Here is a 22876-nt window from a genome sequence, read left to right as displayed (position 1 = left end):
AATAAAATAGAAGTGATAGTTTATATGAACAATATAAAATATATTGTATATGAATTATAACAGAATGGTAATATAGATATTTTTATCTTCAAATTCTTCATTGTTTTTCTGTAAACAAAAACATTCAATCTGCATAAAATACACACAGTTGGGCCAGAGATTTAGCTCAGTGGTGCCACCGCCTGATTCACAAGTGCAAGGTCCAGAGTATGATCCCCAGTACCGAATAAATGAATAAACAAACAAACAAATAAAATACACACAGTTATTTAAAAGTTGCATAATTTCCAATAATTATCAGAAAAGTCATATATGTGAATTAGAGCATTCTAGACTCTTTTGATACTTTAAAAATATTCATATCTTAATGTGCATCTTTGTAAAAGAAAAACATCAACACAAGTAATGTTAAATACTTTTTAAAATCTATTTTAAAAATTCTATAAAATTGAAAGACTACATTAAAATATGCACATGTTCTGCCTTTAGAATTTAATTAGGCAGAGGAAATATTTGCAAAACACCTTTGAAAACTAGACCTTTCAGAAAGGTGATTTTATATATGTATATATACATATGTAGAGAGAGAGAGAGAGAGAGAGAGAGAGAGAAAGAGGTAAATAGTTGGAAAGGCAAAAATAAAAATTACAGTGCAGTCTAGATTGCTCATCTAATACAATCTAATCCTTGTCTAATAGTAAGAGTAGTTTTTCTTCTATGAGACATAAACCGACCATTCGTATGTGTGTTAAGGTGTATAGTAACCTGACTGAACTTAGTGTTGCAGTAGTCACTAATGGGATGGGCTTACCTATCAAGCATTTGATTAGTAAACAGTTATAGCAACAAAGCTTTGCAAATAAGGAGGGGTGGAGGGGTTGAAGGGCAGGGGAATGGGATAAAAAGAAGAACCAAGGTACATCATGTAAAGGTACAGGATTCCAATGATGAATGTAAAGGTACTATGTACTGAAAACGTACCAATAAAAGAATTAAAGAGAAAAAAAACCCACAAATTAAAGAAAAACAAAACCAAAACTCATTGAGTCATTCTAATACATTTTAAGTATGTTAGTGACAGGAATTTCAGAGTGTAAGGTTACTAAGTAAATGCATCTTATACTTCCAGTATTCAGTTTTTTTTATTAAAAACCAAATTTTTAATTATGCAACTTCTACATTATATAAGCTAGATCAGTCTCAATAAGAAAGTCACAAGCATTTTTTCTGTTTTTTGTTTGTTTGTTTGTTTGTTTGTTTTTTGAGACAGGGTCTCACTATGTAGTTGAGACTGACCTGCAACTCACTATGTAGCCCAGGCTGGTCTCGAACTCACAGCGATCCTCCTGCCTCAGCCTCCTGAGAGCTGGGATTACAGGCAAGCGCCACCACACTCGACTCTAGAAAGTCACAAGCATTTCATATTTCCACATTTTCAATTATTTCATTACTTATTCCTAAATAAAATAAATGCTGCGATTATAAATATTGACTACAGGGAGAGTAATAGCTTGATTTGCTTGCTTATGGTACTTAAATATTTCTAGTCTAGTGACTTTGTTTTAAAGATTGTAGGAAAGCTAATAGGTTTGTGTATTTCTGCACCTACCTCACTTTGCAAAAGTTATTTATTTTATGCTTTTCTGAGTTACATCAATATATTAAAATTACACTCATTTAGTGTATGCATTTCGATGAATTTGAAATACGTCTATGCATACATGTATGGCAGCAAAAAACCAAAATCAATGTACTAAATATATCCACCACTTACAAAACTTTTCTTATGCGCTATGCTCTATGCTCTGTGTGTGTGTGTGTGTGTGTAAAACAGTGCTTGCTCTGAGAAGTACCCTCTGAACCTATTTTACAGTGCATACAATAATGCATCACGAACAATAGGGACTGTGTTATAAGCAGATATTTAGAATTTGCTCATCTACATAAATTCAACTTTATTATAGAGCAATAATTCTTCGCCCTTCCCAGCCCCTGTGAACTACTTTTCTTCTCTGTGAGACTGAGACTACAAGTGTGACCATTTTAGACAGTTTTCTCTTCAGTTCTTAGAGATTAAGGTCTTGCGTTGAAGTTTTTGAGTTGAGTATTTAAATGTAAGATGAGTCCAATTTCATTGCTTAACAGGTATTTAATCATAGTACTTAATTGTAATAGACTCCATAATTAAAGCAGTAGTCTGGTGAATGTTTTTGCATGTTTCATTTTTCTCTTACAAATTACCTTTGTTTTATATATAAAGCCTGATGACTTAAATATAAGAAGGTGAGATCTGTGTACTTTATGTCCAGACCCTTATTTATTCATGTAACAGGTATTTATGAACATTATTATGAGGTTGGTACATTTTAGTGAACATTTATTGTGTATAAATGATGAAACCAAGTGGCTCTGTGCCCCAGTTGACCCCACTTTTTGGAGGAATACAGCCACTGGATACCAAACATTATAAAGCAATAAACCATTTTTAAAAATCAATCCTACAAAATAGTAGTGTACTAGTACATAATGACGATTGTTATAGGTCTCATTGATAAGGTGGTGTTTGAGTAAAGATTTGAAGAATGTAAAGTGTTAGTGTTGAGACTATCTGGAAAAAGAAGTTTCCAGACATTTAGAATAAACGTTATGGTAAGACCAAATATTATAGATGAGATAGATAAGGCCTTTAGCGGGGTGTGTCTGCATGTTGGTCATAAAATAATAATGCCAGTGTAGTTGGGGAAGAATCAACCACAGAGAGAACAGAAAATGACTTAAAAAGACAGAATGAGGGGTCGATTTGCAACAAATAAAAGAAGAAACCCTTTTAATCTAAGTGAAATGGGAAGCTATATCAGTATCTTAGTTGGAGTATCGTATCCTGATCTGTGTCTTCATAGTCTAATGTGGTTGCTATACTGATAGGCTGTTGGAGAAAGGAGAGAAATTTCTACCACAGTGCAGTGAGAAGACGATGGTGGCATAGATTACTGTGATACAAGCAAAGATGATGAATCACCATTGTGGATTCTGGATATACTGTCAAGCTAGAAACAGTAGAGTTGCTGAGAACATGGATGTAAGTTGTGAGAAAAAGGAAGAATATATCCAGGTTTTTGGCTAAAGCAATTGCAAATGTAGTTTCACTGATCATACAGTAAAGAATTTGGGAGGGATAAGTTTAGAGAGGAGGCACAGGGTTTGGTTTGGACATGTGAACTTTAAGGTGTCTACTAGAATCTCAGTAAAGAGCTATGGAGAGTTAGGTATATGGCTGGTATGTTTAAGGAATAGCACAGAGGTCAGGGTGAGTAGAGAGCCCTAATTTACAATGTGCTATTAGAGCATGAGATCAGAGGAGAGCCAGTGGCTTTGGGATTTTTATAGTGAGCACAATATATGGATATTTAGTTATGAACGGAGAGGGAAGAAGATTTGATCTATACTTTAAAAGGGTAACTCTATTCTTGGGCTGAATGTTTAAGTATTCTATGCCTGATTTTTTCTTCTACTCGGCGGAGTAGCTGTATTTATTTATTATAAAACTATTTATTAAGAAAATTATGTTTAGTTTTAAAAATTATATATAATTGTGGGGTAATATAATGAAATATTTGGATCTATATATATATATCATAGGCATATTCAACCAAGCTAATTAACATTGTCCTCACCTCACTAGTTCACCAATCTTTTGTGTGGTGAGCATGTTAAAAAGCTGTTTTAGCAATTTTAAAATATATAATACATTACTATTAGCTGAGGTCATCATGCAGTGTGACAGATTACGAAACTCATTCCTCCATTCTAACTAAAATTTTGTACTCTCTGATCAGTATTTTTCTCTTTCCCTAACCCCTCTCCTCCTTCTAATCTCTGGTAGCTATCTTCCTACTCCTTGTTTTTAGGAGATTCATATTTTGGGGTAGACAGGATATGAGGCTGTACCTGTACTGTGCCTCGACTCAGTGAAGGGCACGTATAATGAGATCACAGTTAAATCATACTCATGGCGACCAGTTGAAACCTTTTGCTTTTAGGCGAGGGATAAAGAAGGATACCCACTCTCACTGCTTCCTGTCAAGTCAGTACCGGAGCAATTAGGTAGGAAAAACAAATAAAAGACATTCACACCGGAAGAGAAGAAGTGAAATTGTCTCTGTTTCCTGGTGACGTGAGCTTCTATGTAGAAAATTCTGAAGTCCCGCCAGCAACTTACTAGGATTTGGTTTGCACATGTGAATTCAGTAAGGTTGAGTTTACACAGTTTATGTGCATGCATTAATAATATAGCACTGAGGTATTAAAAAACAAATTACGCGAACAATCACATTTATAATGGCGTTGAGAAGTATTTAAGAGTAAATTCAATCAGCAAGGTGAAGGACCTCCACACTGAAAAATATAAACCAATAATGAAACAAAATTGATGACACAATTAAATAGAAAGGTATCTTTGTTCGTGGAGTAGGATAATTAGTATTATTAAAATACTCATACTATGCAGTGATCTACAGTTACAAAGTGATTCTTATTTACAGTTCACTTTCATTTTTCACATAAATAAAAAATAAATTTATAGGTGTTTTTGAGTCCTTTAAAAATGTTGGCCTTGTTATCCAGGGATATCATAATAATAAAGTTCGTTTTAATGGCAATTTACACTAAGATGCTAAAAAGTATTATGGAGTTCTTCTCAGTGTGGATTTATCTATAACTGTGTCAAGGAAATTAAATATTTAACTGTAATTTTTTTTTTTTTGAATGAGGGATCGAATTTGGGACCTTTTGCTTGTGAGTCAGGTGGTGGCACCACTGAGCTAAATCACTGCCCGGAGTGTTTTTTTTTGTTTGTTTGTTTTTTTAACTGTAATTTATTCAACAAAATTTATTAAGATTTTTATGAGTTATGATAGATATCATCTTCATATGGTTTGTTAGATTGGAAGATGTGTTTGTAATTTTCTGTATCTCTTTTCACGAAGACGTGAAGTCTGCTTCTACATTCATTCTATGAGAGGGGGCCTTATGATCTACTTTGATAAATAGAACAGAGTGGAGAAAAGCTAGATCGTCAGAGGACTTGCAGTTTCCTTCTTGACCCTTTTGGAATCCTGCTCTGACCACAGTAAAGTAAGGAAGCCAGTCCAGCCCGTGAGAAAACAAGAGGTGCATAAATAATGAAGCCGCCCTAGACAGCAGTGAACATTATCAGGCACAAAAGTGAGGCCATCGGGAATTTTTCCTTCCAGCCAAGCTCTGTAGCTGAATCCAGCCACATACATGAGTTCAGAAAACCCAGAGAAATATCTTGTCGAACCCACAGAATTATGTGAAATGATAACTCTATTATTGTTTCAGGCCACTGTATTTTGGAGAGTTTGATATACAGCAATAACAAACTAAAGCATATGAATGAAATATTTCTGGCACTATCTAAGAGGAACTTAGTCAGTTGTTCTTTTGTTCAGTTGACAGTTGTCAGTGACTTCTGTGTTCTTTGTGCTAAGTATTTTAGGCAATAAATATATTCATGGCATAATTATTGTCATGAAGCTAGATAATGTTTGAGTGTGGATGATAAATATTAAACACCAAGAACTGATATACTCATAAAAGTTTAGCTACCTAGGACATGACCTACATATGCTCCAGGAATCTGGGAGGAATATTCTAATTTGTTCAGGGGAGGCATAATGAGGAAGGTCGTATTTGAGGGAGGCTTGGAAAAAACTATAGTTTCGTAGTATAGATTGCAAAGAAAAGCATTTCTGCGGAAAGGAATAGACTGGCAGAAGCAGAGACAAGTGTGGTATGTTATGATAAATAAACAAAATACTAAAGAAAGGTAATTGAGTCTTCAGTTCTCTATGTAGCAGATATCTATTGCTATGTAAACAAATAACCCCCAAACTTAGTTGCTTAAACAGTGACTTTATTATTTCTTAAAATTTTATGGCGGATAACCCAAGATAGATTTTCTGCTGGTCTCACTTCCAATTACTGTTTCAACTTCAGTCATGTAATAAATAGCCTGAAAAATTAATAATCCAAAATGACCCTTCTTTCAAGTCTGGAAGTTGCAGTTCACTTACTATGTGATCTACAGTAGGCTGTGCGATTGCTTCACAGTATGATGGCCTCAGCTTTCAAGAAAAAGGAAGGAGCTGGTAAACCTCTTAAGGCCTAGTATCTGAAACTACATGGTGTCATTTGTACCATGTGTATCGATCAAAGCATTAACTTCCACAGATTCAAGGATGTGGAGACAGACTTCCCATCTATGCAACATGAGTAACATCATTTAAAAATGTTTTCTTTTTATTTTTAGTAGTACATGTTAGCAGTATATAATGGTCATATTCATTGCATACAGTTGCTATATAAACATAACACATTTTAAATCTCTTCATGTCTGCACAGAAGAGATGAAATTAGGGAGATTTGAACTTTGACACATACAAAATCCATTATGCCACAAAGATCAAAGAGTGTTCTTTAAGAGAGAATTCATTGACTTTTTTGAATTTGAGGTTGAACGGATATGTTTAAAAAAGGAAAATGTGAGCATATGTTATTTTTAAAACAAACTTTATTTTTATAAACTCCAGCTTATCACTATGAAATTTTTTGGATCATGTCATGCAAGAAATCTCTTCTTACCTTAATATTGGAAAATTTTATTGATTTCTTGTAGAAATTTTATATTTTGTAATTTTATAGTTAGCTCTATGATGTATTTGAGATAATTTTTGTATGTGGTATGAGACATGAGTCCATCTTTTTTTTTTTTCTTTTAGCACACAGGCATCCCAGGGCTCTTTTTATTTTATCTATTCATTTATTTTAATCTACTTTTTATCTACTTTATCTATGTCTAATTTTAATCTACTCATCTCTGTTACTATCTCAATCTTGATTACTATAGGTTTAAAACAAATCTAGCAATTAATATTAATTCTCTAACTTTATCCTTTTACTAAATTATTTTGGTAACTAGGATTAAAGTTATTAGATCCTGTTACTACTATATTTTTATATTAAATGTATAATTAAATAATATTAATCCTCCAACTTTTGTTCTTTTACTAAATTATTTTGACAACTACTATTAATATTATTGGGTTCTTTAACTTTCATTTGAGTTTTAGGACAGTTTATCAATTCTAAAAATCAAAACCTGGGATTTTGATTGGGGGTGAATTTATAGATCAGTTTAGAGAAAATTGACACTAAATCTGGACTTCTGATTCTATGAATGCTCTAAATTTTCTCATTTATTTATTGTTTGTTTGTTTGTTTGTGTTTGTTTGCTACCCAGGATCGAACTTGGGTCCTTGTACTTGCGATGCAGGTGGCAGAATCACTGAGTTAAATCCCCAGCTCCAATCATTTAAATTTAAACATTTGAACATTTCTTTCTTTCTTTCTTCTTTCTTTTTTTTAATCTGGTACTGGGGATCGAACTCAGGACCTTGCACTTGCAAGGCAGGAGGCAGAACCGCTGAGCTAAATCCCTGGCCCAACATTTGAACATTTCTGTGAGCAATATCTTTAATATCTTTTGTCATATTTGTCCTTGTTTAATATTTTGATGCTATTGTGAATGGTATTATTTTTCTAAGTTCAATTTCTGATCGTTTACTCCTAGCATGAAGAAAAAAAAAATGACTTTCATGTATTTATCTTAAATTCCATGATTTTGCCAAACCACTACTGTTAGTGTTAGTAATATATTCCATTGGCTTTTCAACATAGATGATCATGTGATCTCTGAAGAAAAATAGATAGTTGACTTAAAAAAAAAAAAGCCTAGACAAACTGAAAACTAGGAAGGACAGTAAGAAGCTAGGAGTCCTTTTGGCAATTTAAGTTTTAGATACCTTATGTCTGAATTAGCAACTGAATATTCTACTTGTCATCATTGGTTGGTTTTGTAAGGATAGTCAAGCAAGATATAGCAATATTTGAAGTTTTAAACATAAGTAACTTAATTATTGTCCTTTCTTTTCACTGGATTTTCTAGCAAAGTGTAACAGTTATACGTACATTGTTTACATTATTAAGTACATCTTATTTTATTTTATTTTTTTAATACATCTCATTTTAGATAAAATTTTAAAAGAATCTACTCCATAGAAATATCTGTTATTGGGCTGGACATTTAGCTCAGTAGTTCCGCTGTCTACCTCAAAAGCACAAGGACCTGAATTCGATTCCCAGTACCTAAAATAAATAAATAAATAAATATCTGTTATTACCGTAGGTTTCTTGTCTTTAGATATATGAAGTGCCATTGGGATAGCTTGAGAAATAGCATGGCAATATTGCCTAATGCAATATGATAGCTGAGCAAATAAACAGATATGAATCAAATTGTTGGTTTCTGTGTGCTTGTGGCTTACACAAAATTCCAAAGCAATTTTGCTAAACAAAATTGGAGACAGAGTCAAAACACTGAAGAGTTCTTACTTTAGAAGTAAAGTGATAAGCACTCTACTTTCTCTGTCCATCTATCTACCTGTATACCTACCCTTCCATCCTACTATTCACCAGCTTACATTTTGATATTAGAAAAGAAGATTTAACACAATTGAATATTTATGACATGTACTTTAGACAAATTGTAAACATATCTACAAACTCTAGAAAAGGGAATTCTGGTGCTTAAACATTGGACATAATTTAATTTTTTTGGTTGTCATAATTGTGTTGCCCACTTGTGGAGAGAAGCTTCTATGGGTGCCCAAAAGCATGCACTGAGCTTTTTGAACAACTATATAGAAGGATAACATACACACGATCATAGTCATGCATTTTGAGTGTAAATTCAATCATATTTTAACATATTTACAGACTTGTGCAGCCATTACCACAATCCAGTTTTAGAATGTTTCCATTGCCACATTTCCACTATCACATTCAGGAAGCCACTAATCTGCTGTCTGTCTTTTGTTTGAAGATTCCACATAAACAGAAACATGTGCTCTTTTGCATCTGACTTCACTCAATAAGTTTCTAAAATTTGTCTGTGTTAGAATATGTATACATCAGTAGTAGAGTCCCCTCTACTCCTCTCTTCTTTCCTTCCCTCCCTCCGTTTTTCCTTCCCTCCCTCCCTCCCTCCTTCCTTCCTTTTGTGCCCTCTCACCCTCCTTCCTTTCCTAAATTATATTCCATTATTGTGTTAGTGCTTTAGTGCTGCTATCACTAAGTACTTGACTCTGAGTAATTAATAAGCAGCATACATTTATTTTCATAGTTCCAGGCACTGTGGTGTCTAAAATCAAGGTACCATACACTTGGTGCCTGGTGAGACCATCTGTATTCAAGATGGTGCCTTGTTGCTATGTTCTCACATGATGGAAAGTAGAAAGGCAAGAAGAGTCCTAGCTACTTCTTTTTAGCCATTTTGTAGGATCACTATTCCTGTTCTTGAGGTATCGGCTCATACCTTAGTTTTTTTCTAAAGATTTAATTTTAATATTGTTGCACTGGAGATTTAAGTTTCAAGACCAATCTTGGAAATGGTGACACAGTAACATTTCTGTCCCTAGTCCCTCAATATTCATGCCCTGCTCAGACACAAAACACATGTATTTCATTGTAATAGCTCCAAACGTGCTAACATGTTTTGTTGACAAGAAAGTAAAAAACCTTTGGCTTTTCTGGGGATGTACCACACAACTGCCTCCCAAGTTGGAGTTATGGCTATAGCTCTCCTGCCCTGGCGCACTGCACACTTGACAAGGGCTCTCCCAGGAAGTTGATTATATTACATATTGCTCTATTTGGCGCTCCACCAAATAGAGCTCTGTGGCCTTCCCAGTTACCCGTTGAAGCCCATGTAGTATTCCTTTACGGCACTCTGCACCCCTGCAGAGTTAGTGTCATGTGAATATTGCCAAATTAATCACTTGTTTCCTCTGGAGCAGCAGCCTGAGCCACAGCTGGGCCCGCTGGAGGTGCCCTCATGCCTGTGTGAGCCACACCTATCGAGGCTTAGGAATACTGTGCCAGAATGCACAAACCCAGAAGACCCACACGAACCTGGGCCCCTTTCTTGAATGCATTCTGCTGCACTGGCATTGGTGTTCTTGGGCTGAAAGGTGTGGCGATCCCAAAGGGCTCTGAAACGCCTTCCTGCCCTGGTTTCTGTGAATAGCATCTGAGTTCATTCTATTCAGGCTCATCTCCCATCCTTAGTGTTTTCTCCCGAAGACCATTTTTATTCTACACAATCTGGCCAGGCTCAGAATTTTTTGAATCTTTATGTTCTGCTTCTCTTTTGGTTAGAAATTCTATCTTTAATCCATTTCTGTCTTTTCTCAATTTAGCATACTGTCAGGAGATGCCATTCAGTACCTTAAATACTGCCAAATATTCTAACACGTCTTTCTAGCTGTGTATGTATTGCATATTCGAGCCATATTTGTGTGTTACCCATAAAGTTTAGTCTGTTTATTCTACATGCTACTGAAATATACTTTGTGATATTTTGGTTCACTTTTTTGGTTATTAGTTAAGACTATATCTTGTTAGTAGTATACGGTGAAAAGGAAGCCTTAACTTACAGTTTTTGGAGAAAACCGTCATTATGAACGACTAGGTATTAAATAGCTGTATGAAATGATTTCAAAATGATTTAAATTTCAAAAGAATAATAATAAGAATAATGTGTCCAATTTGCATATGTTAATTCTAATGCATATTTGTTTCTTTAGCATTTGTGGAATCCAACATCTAGAACGAATAGGAAAGAAGCTGAATCTTTTCGACTCTCTTTATTTCTGCATTGTGACATTTTCCACTGTGGGCTTTGGTGATGTCACTCCCGAAACATGGTCCTCCAAGCTTTTTGTGGTTGCTATGATCTGTGTTGCTCTTGTTGTTCTGCCAATACAGGTAAAGCTAATCTTGTTACATTTCAGAGAATTTTGTATTCTTGTAAAATCGAACATTCTACATTTAATAAAAATACAGTATGGTTTATTCCGCTAACAATAATATACTAACACATTCTTTTAATATGGTGAACTGTTGTAGAATATTTAACTATATCATGTAGGCACATAACTAAGTTTTAGGTTAATAGATTAAGGAAATAAATCTGTGACCGATTCATTTCTCATAGTTCTTGAATATACACCTAAAAACCATGAACCGCAATAGCTTAAAAATTGTCTATGTTGATCAACTAAGACATACTATGCAAATATTATTCTGCATTTGCGGCAATAAGTGAAGAAGCTGCAAAGGAACTACAATATAAAATGTGACTAAAGAAAAGTGGAAGCAATCTCCAATCCTTTCGTGTAATGAGCCCTGGATGCCCATGAATGAGTGACTCAGAAACAGGTGCTCATCAGTGCTAATTATACTTGCAAGGTCATTATACAACTTTGTCCGTGGGGCATTTAATATCCCTGTGTAGGTACAAAGCTGACCTTCCCACTCTTCCGCCTTCCTTTCTGACATTATGCTCAGGTTAGGACTCATGTACAGCTAAAATACAGCATTGAATGTGTGGTAAGGTTATCTCCCATGCAGGACTTGGGACCAAAATGGATATGAATGTGGAGAAATACCTATGAGGCTTTCCTGTGTTACTCAGTGCATGACTTCTCATATCATGCAGGATATAGAGCAGATGCACAAAGCTGTTAGTGACCTGATATAATATAATAGCACAATCATGTTACTGTGTTTCCTTAAAGTCCTGAAGCCCCTGAGGTACATTTGTAGCCTCTGCAGACTGTTGAAAGGATCACTGATTATTTGAATCTTCATGAGTTTATCTAAGAAATTTTATATATGTATAATAGACTACTGCACTGATTTTTGTAAATTCTCATGTCTGGTGTTTTTCATTCACATGTAAAAATACTTTGCAGTTTGAACAGTTGGCATATTTGTGGATGGAGAGACAAAAGTCAGGTGGAAACTACAGTCGACATAGAGCCCAGACAGAAAAACATGTTGTTCTGTGTGTCAGTTCACTGAAGATTGACTTGCTCATGGATTTTTTAAATGAATTCTATGCTCATCCAAGACTACAGGTATGTTTGAATTATGTTATGCCAAATGCTAGATCATACCTACCAACAATATTGTCAAAGTCAATGAAAGAACAGTGGAGCCTGCATTCTGTAGGATTTTTATTTCTATGGCCAATTTAGAAAGAATAAATGAAGAATTACAAATATAACCAGGAACATAGAAAAAATGCTGGAAGAATAAACAGTATCTTAAGTTTCCTTCTGTATCTACACTAAAAGACAGATGGAAACATGTTAATGTTGGAAAGAAAAAATTTCTTTGAATTAAAGAATTGCTTTGATCCCTTGGATAAAGCCTAAATGATATTTTTACGAAACAGTAAATTTTAACATAAAATATAATAAAACAATGAAGAAACCATTTCAATATCATCTGTTCACTTGAATACTGCAGATTTATATAAAGTATTAGTTATGGAAATGTGAAAGTCTAGAAGTTCCATGTTTTTCTTTTGTATGCTTATTGGAGTGAAACTAGTTGCTATTTATACGAGCAGTAAATGACCAACAATTGGACAACAGTAGTTGAAGACACGAGTTCAGCTTTTAATTTGTTTATGCAGATGAAGTCTTTGTACTTCTACTTTCCAGGACTGTGAGGCAATGTAGATTTAGGAGTCTTATTTTCTGATAATATGGTTACTCCAGTTTAAAAAGCAAAGCTATTCATCTTATATTTCCTCAATGAAATTATGGCAGGAGGTTGAATAACTCCATATTAAGACACTGAAGAGGATATTTAGTTATCCCTACCCTCTAGAGAGTTGTAAATATTTTGGAGACCTCTTTAAATACTGAAATTTTATATTTAAAAGACTCTCATTTATTAAAAATCGAATTTATTAATGATTCTTAATTATATAATGTGTTTCTTTGTCTTCATAAAATTAATTTGTGTTCTTCACTAATATCTTAAGATTTTTAACTTTTTTCATGAGTTCCAGTTTATTTATTTTAGGCCATCAAGAAAATCTATTTTGGGGACAAATTTGATTTCACAATAATTAATTTTGTCTAGGATGTATACAGAGAATTCTTAAAACTCTAAAAATTTCCTCCAACTACATTCCATAGCAGTAAACTAGTGAATGTTTACTAATTTCTATGTTTATAGATTAGTTTGCTTTAAACCATTCTATCATTTAGAGTACTTTGGTACTTTTGCCAAAGGTACATATATTGTAAATATTTTGGTTTCAAACTCTTATTTGCTTTGCTAGTGTTTTCATTGATTCCTACTCAGATATTCATCAGAATTTATTGAGAATGACTTGTTCGTAACGTTACCGAATTGGTGCGTAAATTACCATCGCAGTTCCTTTGTTTTTGCCCTGCTGGCTATTAATCCCAGGGCTTTACCTGTGTTGGCTCTGCTGCTGAGCCCTCACAGTGTTCATTCTAAAGATGAAAACTTGAGGCACGAAGTGATTCTTCAACACTTCTGCCTGGTATTCGATGTGGATTTTAGCATGCGTCTTTAATTATAACTGAACACTTTATAGCTGAAAGAGTGCTCAGAGTATAATCACTGTTAATGTACTTTTATGGTGCAAAGTTATTACAAATAGGTTAGAATCAATGATTTCTGAGATTTGTGTATGTCTGTCTTATGTGTTATACTATAATTATATTTACTATATGCCTAACTTTTAAATGCAATTATTTTTTGGTACTGAGGCTAGAACACAATGCTTTTATACTGAACTACATCCTAGGCTCTCTTTCTTTTTTTCACTTTGGGACAAGGTCTCAGCGATTTTCTGAGTTGCCCAGATGTGCTGGTCCTTTCTTTAGCCTGCTAGAGTGCTGGGACTACAGGCATGGGCCACCACTCCTGCCTTGAGTGTAAACTTCTATTTATTAGTAAGAGTTCATTTCAGTTTATCGTCCATATTTCAGAATGTTCTTAAGTGTTTTACCTGCCTGTGCAAGACAGGATACAGAATTATTGTCTCTGTCACACTGCCTGTTTTGTTTTGAATAGGATTATTATGTGGTGATTTTGTGCCCTACTGAAATGGATGTGCAAGTTCGAAGGGTACTACAAATTCCAATGTGGTCCCAGAGAGTTATCTACCTTCAAGGCTCAGCCCTGAAAGATCAGGATCTACTGAGAGCAAAGTAGGTATCCTTGCCTGTTTTCTATCTTGCAGCAGTTTTGAACACTTTAGTATCTTTTGTCACCATTATATTTTAGCAATTTTCAGCTTTGCAAGATTTATTTTGGCATGTTTGAGTACGACAGTCAGCCTCGGTCCTGTCACTAGTCAAATTTAAATGTTGAATATACAAAGCCCGTGTATTTACTTATCTTTCCTAACGTTGTGTTAGGGCAAAAATGGTCCGCAGACTGTGTCCCCACCATGGGAGAAATGCGACATGCTGTGATTATCTCAGTTGTCAGAAATGGCAGAGGCATCCGGACTCACTGTTGTCCTGGAATCAGTTCTCAATTCCTCAATACCACTTTTAGTCCACAAATCACAGTCTTGGACTGAACATTATGTGAGATATCAAAGTAGTGATCTAGGGTTTAAATTTGAAGAGTTAGCGATATATGCTAAGCAGATAGCACTTATGTGGCCTGGGTTCAGAGATACAAAAATCCCTTGGGCTGGAAGACTCAGGAAGGTGAGAGGTCTTGCTGAGGCGCTCTCTTGGGACTGCGCATGTCCCAGCCAACCTGACTTATGGCTGTGCAGTTGTAACCACTGGTCACAGGGCGTGGGGTCCTACCACATGCAACCGTGAGGACGGAAGAATTGTGCCTGTCAAGAAATAGGACTTCGACCAGACAACACCCCTTAGTTCGGAAGCCACAAGAAATTCGTAGTAGAAAATGATTTTGCTAGATGATTCTGCTTCTTTTAAAGTTTTCAACATGTCTTCATGTTTACCCTTGAGATGCTCTACATGCTCTTACAGATTTTAAAGTCTCCCTTCCAAACTTTACGACATGAGCTTCCCTTCCCCTCCCCTCCCCTTCTTTCTCTTCCTTTTTTTTCCTCTTCCCTTTGTCCTTCCCTCCTTTTTATTTGTTTATTCTGATTGCCTTTAATTGCCATATAAATTATGTATATTATTGTGTGTGTTCCTATGCAAGTTCTCTCCATTCACACACTCATGTGTATGAGAGAGAGAGAGAGAGAGAGAGAGGTGGGGGAAGAGAGGGGAGGGAGAGATGTGGCATGAAGGAAGAGAAAGGAAACAAAACAAAATGCAACTTTGTGTTGCTTGACTGCTCAAGCAATGACTGGATAGCCTTGTAGTCCAGAACTCTGAAATTACATCTGGTTCATAAATATTACAGCCAACTTAACTTAGGGCTTTTTCAGTGATTTTTATCTCTGAAACAAAAAAGTCACCCCGTACTACCAGGATGTAGTGAATGGTACATCACTGATTTAATATTTCTGAGATTATGTTAGTGTTTTGGGCGGATTATTTCATATATATAATTATTGCACATAAGACAGTTCTAGAAATCATCAGATGTTCCTAGTATCTCAAGTAAACCTTTGCTTTGGGTGTTCACAATTTTTTATCTACACCATGACTTCTTTGCCTAAAGAAATAATTGCTTAGATATTCATATATGGATCTTCATATTAATTTGTGTGGATAATTATTATGCTTAATTTATTGTATTAAGTTCTTCTCAAAATAAACATGGGTAATGTCCATAGTATTTTCTGTATAAATTTGTATAATACATGGAAGCTTTTTTTTTCTAAGAAATTAATCTAAGCTGTTAGTAACTAAACTGGAGATTATTTAAGATTAACATAACTGATTTATTGTCAGTAGTATTAAAGTGATTTTTCAGCAGAGTCAATCATTTATAGGAAACATTCCTGTATAAAAATGAAAGGGAAAGAGAGAATGAAAAGAAAGAAAGAAAGAGAGATAGAGAAAAGGGAGGGGAGGGAGGAAGGAGAGAGAGAGAGAGAGAGAGCGCTCACTGGGTATCTAACTCATTGATTCCACTGCCTGTCTTGCAAGTGGAAGATCCTATCCCTGGTATCAAAAAGAGAGAAAAAGAAAAAGAAAAAAGTAAGAAAGGGAAAACAAAAAAGGGGTAGACAGCTGCTAATTCTCCCAAAAACTGAGTTAAGAAAGAAATTAGTGTGGTACAGTATCCATTTTTATGTTCATTTCTAATCCTAAATTCATATCAAAGACTTGGGATTTAATGTTAACTAATACATTCTTCAACACAATTCCCCATGCATGGAACAAGGAGTAGAATTCTTCAGACAAGTTCCAAAGGTCAGTTGCATGAGTTATGAATTGCTTCATTGAAAATAATGTTTAAAAAGTGTTATTCAACACTCATATTATCTTAGTGCTCATGACTCTGTGTTCTTCAGAGCTGTTTGGTTTGGATTAATTTCATGGACATTTTTCTTTCCATAGAAAAATGTTTTTTTAGGAAGGGTTTGTTTTATCACCGTGTACCAGAAAATTAAATCATTCTTCATTTTTAAAATAAACATTCTTCTGCTTATACGATATTGTGTATCAAGCACTAAAGCGTATTTCTTTAGCGTGATGTTTAGGAAATACAGAATGTCAGCATGAGGGGAAGGGGTTTGGAAATGAGACAATGCATCATCTAGGAAATATGAGTGTGCAGTAGACTCTGATTTATGAATGCTGAGCAACTCTACTCTTTGGTGGTTTCATGGGGCTTGAAGTTGAAATGTAATTAATCATGAAATATAGGCCAGTAGCCATCCTTAATTTATGCAAAGCTTGTATGTGAAACTATATAGTCAGAAAAGACAATAGAAGCTTTTACTTTGTTCATAGACCACTCTGATATATGTGCACATATATTAACTATCAAGTATAGTCGTGATCTGCTAGAAATTTACCTTTCTCTTCAGATAAGGATACACATATTCTACGCATACTCTATGGACCAACGGTTAAAATCCTACCTCAACAGCTACCTCAGTCTGAGATTGTTTTGTTTCCTCTGTGTTTAGGATGGATGATGCTGAAGCTTGCTTTATTCTGAGTAGCCGCTGTGAAGTGGACAGAACATCATCTGTAAGTTTCCAAAAATCTCCTGTAGTAGGTATACTCTCCACACGCTAGAAAATTTTTGTTAATTTGATTTTTTAAAAATTTACCAATATTGGCAAACTGAAAACTTTACTGAGGAGTGGAAAATATCTCTTAGCTGTCATGTTCATAACATAAGATAAACATTGATACTGTGTTTCAGCAAAGTTGTTCTTGAAGTAAATTCATCTAGTCTACTTTTCTTAATCAAAATTAAAACAGAAGTAGGCCATTTTTATTATCGCGTGTGTTAAATATGTCCTACATATGTAATTAATTTCCTCAACTCTAAGCTGAGGCAGATAGATCAAGCCGTCTGTAATCAAATCAACTGGATAGTATCTAAGAAATATACATTTGTAGAAACTCTATTCAACATATTTGGGGTGGAGATCAGAAATCTGTATATTTAAAAAAGATCCCCAGACAGTCATGAAATACATCTGTTCTTATTAACATTTGAGTTACAGTGTCTCTCTGATACTTTTCTTAGGTTCAAAATTCTAAAAGCTTGTAACTAGAATAAATTATTAAATTATAACCTATGTTTAAAAATCGAGTATAATTATATTTTTAAATGCTTTGTTACTGCTAAGTACTGTTACTTAGTGCATTTCTAAGCCAATAAGTGGATTGGTAGCTATGTCTGTGGTGTACAGATAAAAGTGAATACTTGATAGCTTTTACAGAGAATAGAGAAAAGGCAAAATATGCAAAGATAATTTGTTTAATTGTTTCTGGCACTCCACTGTATTATGAATCTTGAATGTGGCAAACTGTGATTTCCTCACTCTAATTTACCAAAACTCTTTAGTCATTTTTATAAATTTGAAACCAATGCTCTCATCTTTCTTTTGAATGAGGCTGGGATGGGTGCTGTTGTTTCCCCATAGAATTCATATGTTGTGGTAGCAACCGCCAGGAGCTCAGAATGTGAGATAATGTTTTAGAGACAGTATTTTGGAGATAATGTTTTAAGGGAGATAATCTGTGAAAATTATGAAGTGATTAGTACGAGGCCTCATCCATATGACCTGTCTCTGATAATAGAAGAATGTGTTAAGACAGCCATGTATACAGGGGCCACTCTAAGTGAACATGAAGCAGCCAGAGAGAGGCCTGGTACAGACTTCCCTCCCAGATCTTATGTGGATCCAACCTTCCCCATGCCTTGGATCCACAATTCCAGTATCCACAATTGTGAGAAGTAAGTTTCCATTGTTTAAGCCTCTCAGTTTGGAACACTTTGTTAGGGCAGTCTCAGAGAGCTAATAGTTGCACATCACCCCCCTCCCCCCAAAAAAGTGATGGAAAAAGTACTCAGATACTGTTTTTGAAAAAAATATATACATTTGAAAATCACTACTCTTCCTTCTCCACATTTACTGATTTAATTTAGATCACATCAGGTTCGGTTCCTTCGAACACCACTTCAATAGTTCCGTAGTTGGTTTGTTGTAAAAGGTTGAAATTCTGTAAAAGATAGGTATCCCTTCAATATTTCCACACATTCAGTTGCCAGTTGCTTTCCCAAAACTGGAAGAGAGGTTTACTATTTGGATAATTTGACTGAGAGATACTCTGAGGGCATTAATTGTGGTTATCTACTGGATTGGATTAAGAAATGCCCAATGGATTAGTAAATCACACTTCTGCTTTGGTCTGTTACATTTTTCTAGAGAGGTTTCTACAGGCTCCCAAATAGTGGGAGAAGGGGAAGAAGACTCACCCTAATGGTGGGTAGCACCATCTAACAAGCTTCATCCTGAATGGAATGAAAGAGAACATCTGCCTTCCTTTGGAAAGCTCCATTTTGCTTGCGTGGGGCATCTTTTGCTACTTCTTCCTTTGCTTATAGATATCAGATTAGTTTCGTTAGCCTTTCATTGCAAACTCATACCAGCCTCTCCCCAGGAAACTTCTAGGCCTTCCGTTTAGGACTTGGGTTGTATCATTGATCGCTCCTGTTCTGCGACTTCCAGCTTCTTAGGCAGAAGGCTACTGGAACCTCTGTCGTTGCAATGTGAAGATGATCCATGTGCTGTATCTATTGTGCCCCTGATCCTGTAAGCTTGTCTATAAATCCATTGGATATTGATCTCATCAAATTTTTCATCGAACACTCGTCAAAGCATGTGAAAAAGGATAGTGTATGGTGGGTTGAGGGTGTGTCAAGGAAGCTATGTCCTCCTAGTCCATCACAGGAAGCCAGCAGATGATATTTAAAATTCTAGAATCAAGAAATAGCTGTGAAGACATATTTATAGATATGAAGGCAAATAAGAGAATAGTCAGTATTAGGTCTCTAAAATGACCACCTCCAGGAGAGTAGAACTATGCCATAGGTCAGAGAGGGGAGGTGCTCCTATTTTGTGCAACTCAGGGAGTTATTTTAATGCCGTACATGTATAGTTTTGACAATCTTTTTGATTACCTGGAATTTAAAAAATAATTATTTCTAGGCAAGAATTTGGATATCTAAGCAATGAACTTTTTGTCATGAGGAGATAAATGGATTCCTCAGCTTTATGTATCCTGCAGATGCTAGCAAAATAATGACTATATCCAAAATGCATATATTTTTGTGTACTTACATAATTTTAAATTCAGCTTTCATCCCTAAAGTGGGTGACAGTATTGTCTTAGTCACAACTGTGACTTGAAAGAAAATAGTGCAAGACAAGGCAAATTAAGGGTAGTGAAAGAGGTAGGATTTAATAGCTGTTACGCTTGCAAAAAACAAGTAACGATGTAGCATTCTAGATCTGTGAAAAGTTTAGTAAAATAACAAGAAGTTGTTGGATTTAGGGAGAGCAAGAAAATCCTTAGAAACCAAACAGGGATGTTATTGTCATGTTAGGGCATCTTGATCAGAGTAGCATGAAGAGGGTATTGCTGGGTGCTGGTTATTGCATAGAGTTTTATGTCTTGACAGAAGTTTAAGAAGAAAACTCTAATAAATAAGTGGCATTAAATGTACTGCATCTCTGCTCCTTTGGCATAGTGGAGAGTCTCACCTACTGCGTATTTGTATGCATAGAAACTCATGAAAATCTCTGCAGCCCTTTGAGAGTCATAAATTTTCAAGTAATTATTAGGAAATAGACTGCCGATTATTCCTAGTGTGGTCATATCTGAGTATTTACATAGGCTATCATTTATCTTTTTAAAAAGCCACCATCTTTGCCTATAGATGGGCACAATCATTCTAACAAAAGAGAAATTTAGGGAGCACATAAAAACTAGACCAATCATTCATTATTAAATCGCTGATGGTGTTAGCACAGAGAACCCTGCATTGCTTGGCAATAACATTCACAAGTGTTATTTATTATTTTTTAGGAGAGTTCTGGTGTACTCCCTGATGGAGCAATCTTACTTTATGTGTCGACACAGAGATTGGTTAAGCCATTCTAACAATTCTCAGCCCTTCTCCAGCACTCGTTTTCTTTTCTTCTTTTCTTTATTCGTTTAGTTTATTGGTGCTTTTTAGGTATACAGTAAAGTTGCATTCACCATTGGGATCTTGTACCTTTACATGACAGATCTTGGTTCTCATTTTTCCCCATACCCCTGCCCTCCCTTCATCCCCCCTCCACCTAGCACTCGTTTTCAATTCCTTCAGGAGAGTTGAAAATGCTGCTTTTTGTTTCTTTCCAAGCCAATGAACAGCTTGCAAAATATCTAGACCAGTTTGGTTTTTTTGCTTTCTCTTTTGCTGTTAGTTTTTATAGCCTCTGTAATGACTATGTGAGGTCAGACAAATTGTCTTAGTTACCTTTCTTATTAAGTAAGGAGTTCCTTTTGGAGGGTAGGTAAATGAAGAGAAAAAAGAGTTCCTCTTTATGACTCCCTAACCTAGCTACAATTTAATTACTTTATATGCATTAAGCTATTTATTTATGTTACCCGGGATCAAACTCCGGGCCTTGTGCTTGTGAGGCAGGCAGCAGAACCACTGAGCCAAATCCCCTGCCCCATAAAGCTTTTTAAAAATGTTTTCATTTAGAGAAAAATAAACTCATTTTCCTTTTAATGTGATCAAGCCAGTGCTGTGGTCATTTCTACACGCTTCCAGGTCTCAGTGAACGTCTTGGAAGCGCCATGAAGCTTGGAACTTTGATGTGTCCCTACTGATGCAATGTCCTAGGCTAAATATTGTCAGTTTAAATTGAACTTGCTCACATTATGTGACTCGGCCATGTGAACAGACTATAAGATTTCCTTGGGGAAATATTTTCGCCATCCTCCAAAGAATAGTAGTAGTCAAAACTCATTCTTAGGCTATGTACTTTTCAATGTGTGTTGAAAATTGTATCATAAACAATTAGATATGATACAAGTATACATTCATATTTTACTCACAGTTCAAAAAGCTAAAACATAATTTTATTTTAAAATAAGTGAGCAAAAATATAAGATCATTTATATTGAATCTTTAGAAAATACTTGTTAAATAGTTAAAATTGGGCATGAAATTTTTCTTTCCTTAGTTTCAATTCCAAGGATAAATATGCTAAGTTAATTAGTAAAATGCCTGTCATTTCTTCCAGAAGACATGGTTCATGCTCAGTGTTGAAACATTTGTCCTTAGATAGAAAATATCAAAAAGCATGTATCATAGGTCACATTTATCTTGCAGTATTTTTTTGTTATACCTAGGCATATGTGTCAGTGAGGTTTACCATCATTAGGATGAAATACTGGACACCCAAAACTTAAAGGAAGAGTTTATTTGGTTCACAGTTTTAGAGGATTCAGTCCAATGTCAGCTGGCTATGCGTTGTGGCCGTCATGGTAGAAGGGTGTGATATAACAGCCGCTTTGTTCATCGAGGCCTGAAACAGACCAGGGGGACAGTGCCAGAGAGGAACGGGTAAGAGCCAGAGAGGGACTCCATGCTCATGTCACTGTGACCTAACCAGACAAACTCACAAGTGCGCTTGACTAACCCCTGTGGGTAGGTCCGACTCAGTCAAGTTGGCTGTTAACCATAACCATCACAGCATACCTGAACTAACAGTAAGCTGTTGTATGTAAAAAATGCACTTTTAAGATTTGGACAGTTGAATTTTTTTGATATTGTAAAGGAGTTTTTCTCAGTGTAGTTCTAAATCATTCTAAGGCATTATGAAAATTTATTTTTATATGATTTTCTTTGACACAGTACAACATTTGCTACATTTTGGTGGCACGCTATTTCTAGAAAATACATCTCCAGTTATTATTGCTCAGTGTGCAAAATTAAATGAATATCTTATTTTATTCTTTTAATAATAACAGTTTTATAAATTAGGCAGAACATTGCCAACCATATTTTTTTGTGTGATTTTCCGACTGGAGGAAGAGGAGAGTTCTTGAGGTGGGCAGCAGTTGGTACTGGGAATCAAACTGAAAGTCTCATGCTCACCAGGTAGGTACTGTGCTGTGCTGCTGAGCTACATCCCTGGCCCAGGATAGTTCTGACTAACACCGAAATACAGTATCAACAGGGATTACAAAACACTGCTTTCTAATTAAAAATATTTCATAAAAGTAAGTATCCAAATAAAAATTTATACTGTTTATTAGAAAATCAGTAGGTAATCATGAATTTGGGAATGACATAGGAGCTACCTTAATAAATGTATCCTTTTATATCGAATGCCCTTTTTTTAAAAATCATTAAGTGTAGTTTCACTGGAGTCAGAAACATTTCTTATTATTCTAGATTAGTTTTATTTAATAAGGATAAAGCACATGATATG

The 22876-nt window shown here is 35.2% G+C and overlaps 1 protein-coding gene across 1 annotated transcript in view; it reads left to right on the top strand.

The window, feature by feature from the left end:
* Positions 1-22876, top strand: part of Kcnt2 (potassium sodium-activated channel subfamily T member 2) — a 253856-nt gene that overhangs the window by 75510 nt on the left and 155470 nt on the right. The window contains exons 9-12 of the mRNA XM_033762145.1: positions 10725-10905; positions 11895-12059; positions 14044-14180; positions 17051-17114. Of these exons, the coding sequence (XP_033618036.1) occupies positions 10725-10905; positions 11895-12059; positions 14044-14180; positions 17051-17114 (547 nt within the window). The remainder of the gene's footprint in view (positions 1-10724; positions 10906-11894; positions 12060-14043; positions 14181-17050; positions 17115-22876) is intronic.

This window comes from Fukomys damarensis, unplaced genomic scaffold (genome assembly GCF_012274545.1).
Source record: "Fukomys damarensis isolate Sample0158 unplaced genomic scaffold, DMR_v1.0_HiC HiC_scaffold_11, whole genome shotgun sequence".
NCBI lineage: Eukaryota > Metazoa > Chordata > Mammalia > Rodentia > Bathyergidae > Fukomys > Fukomys damarensis.
This window is presented reverse-complemented; position numbering and strand designations above follow the sequence as displayed.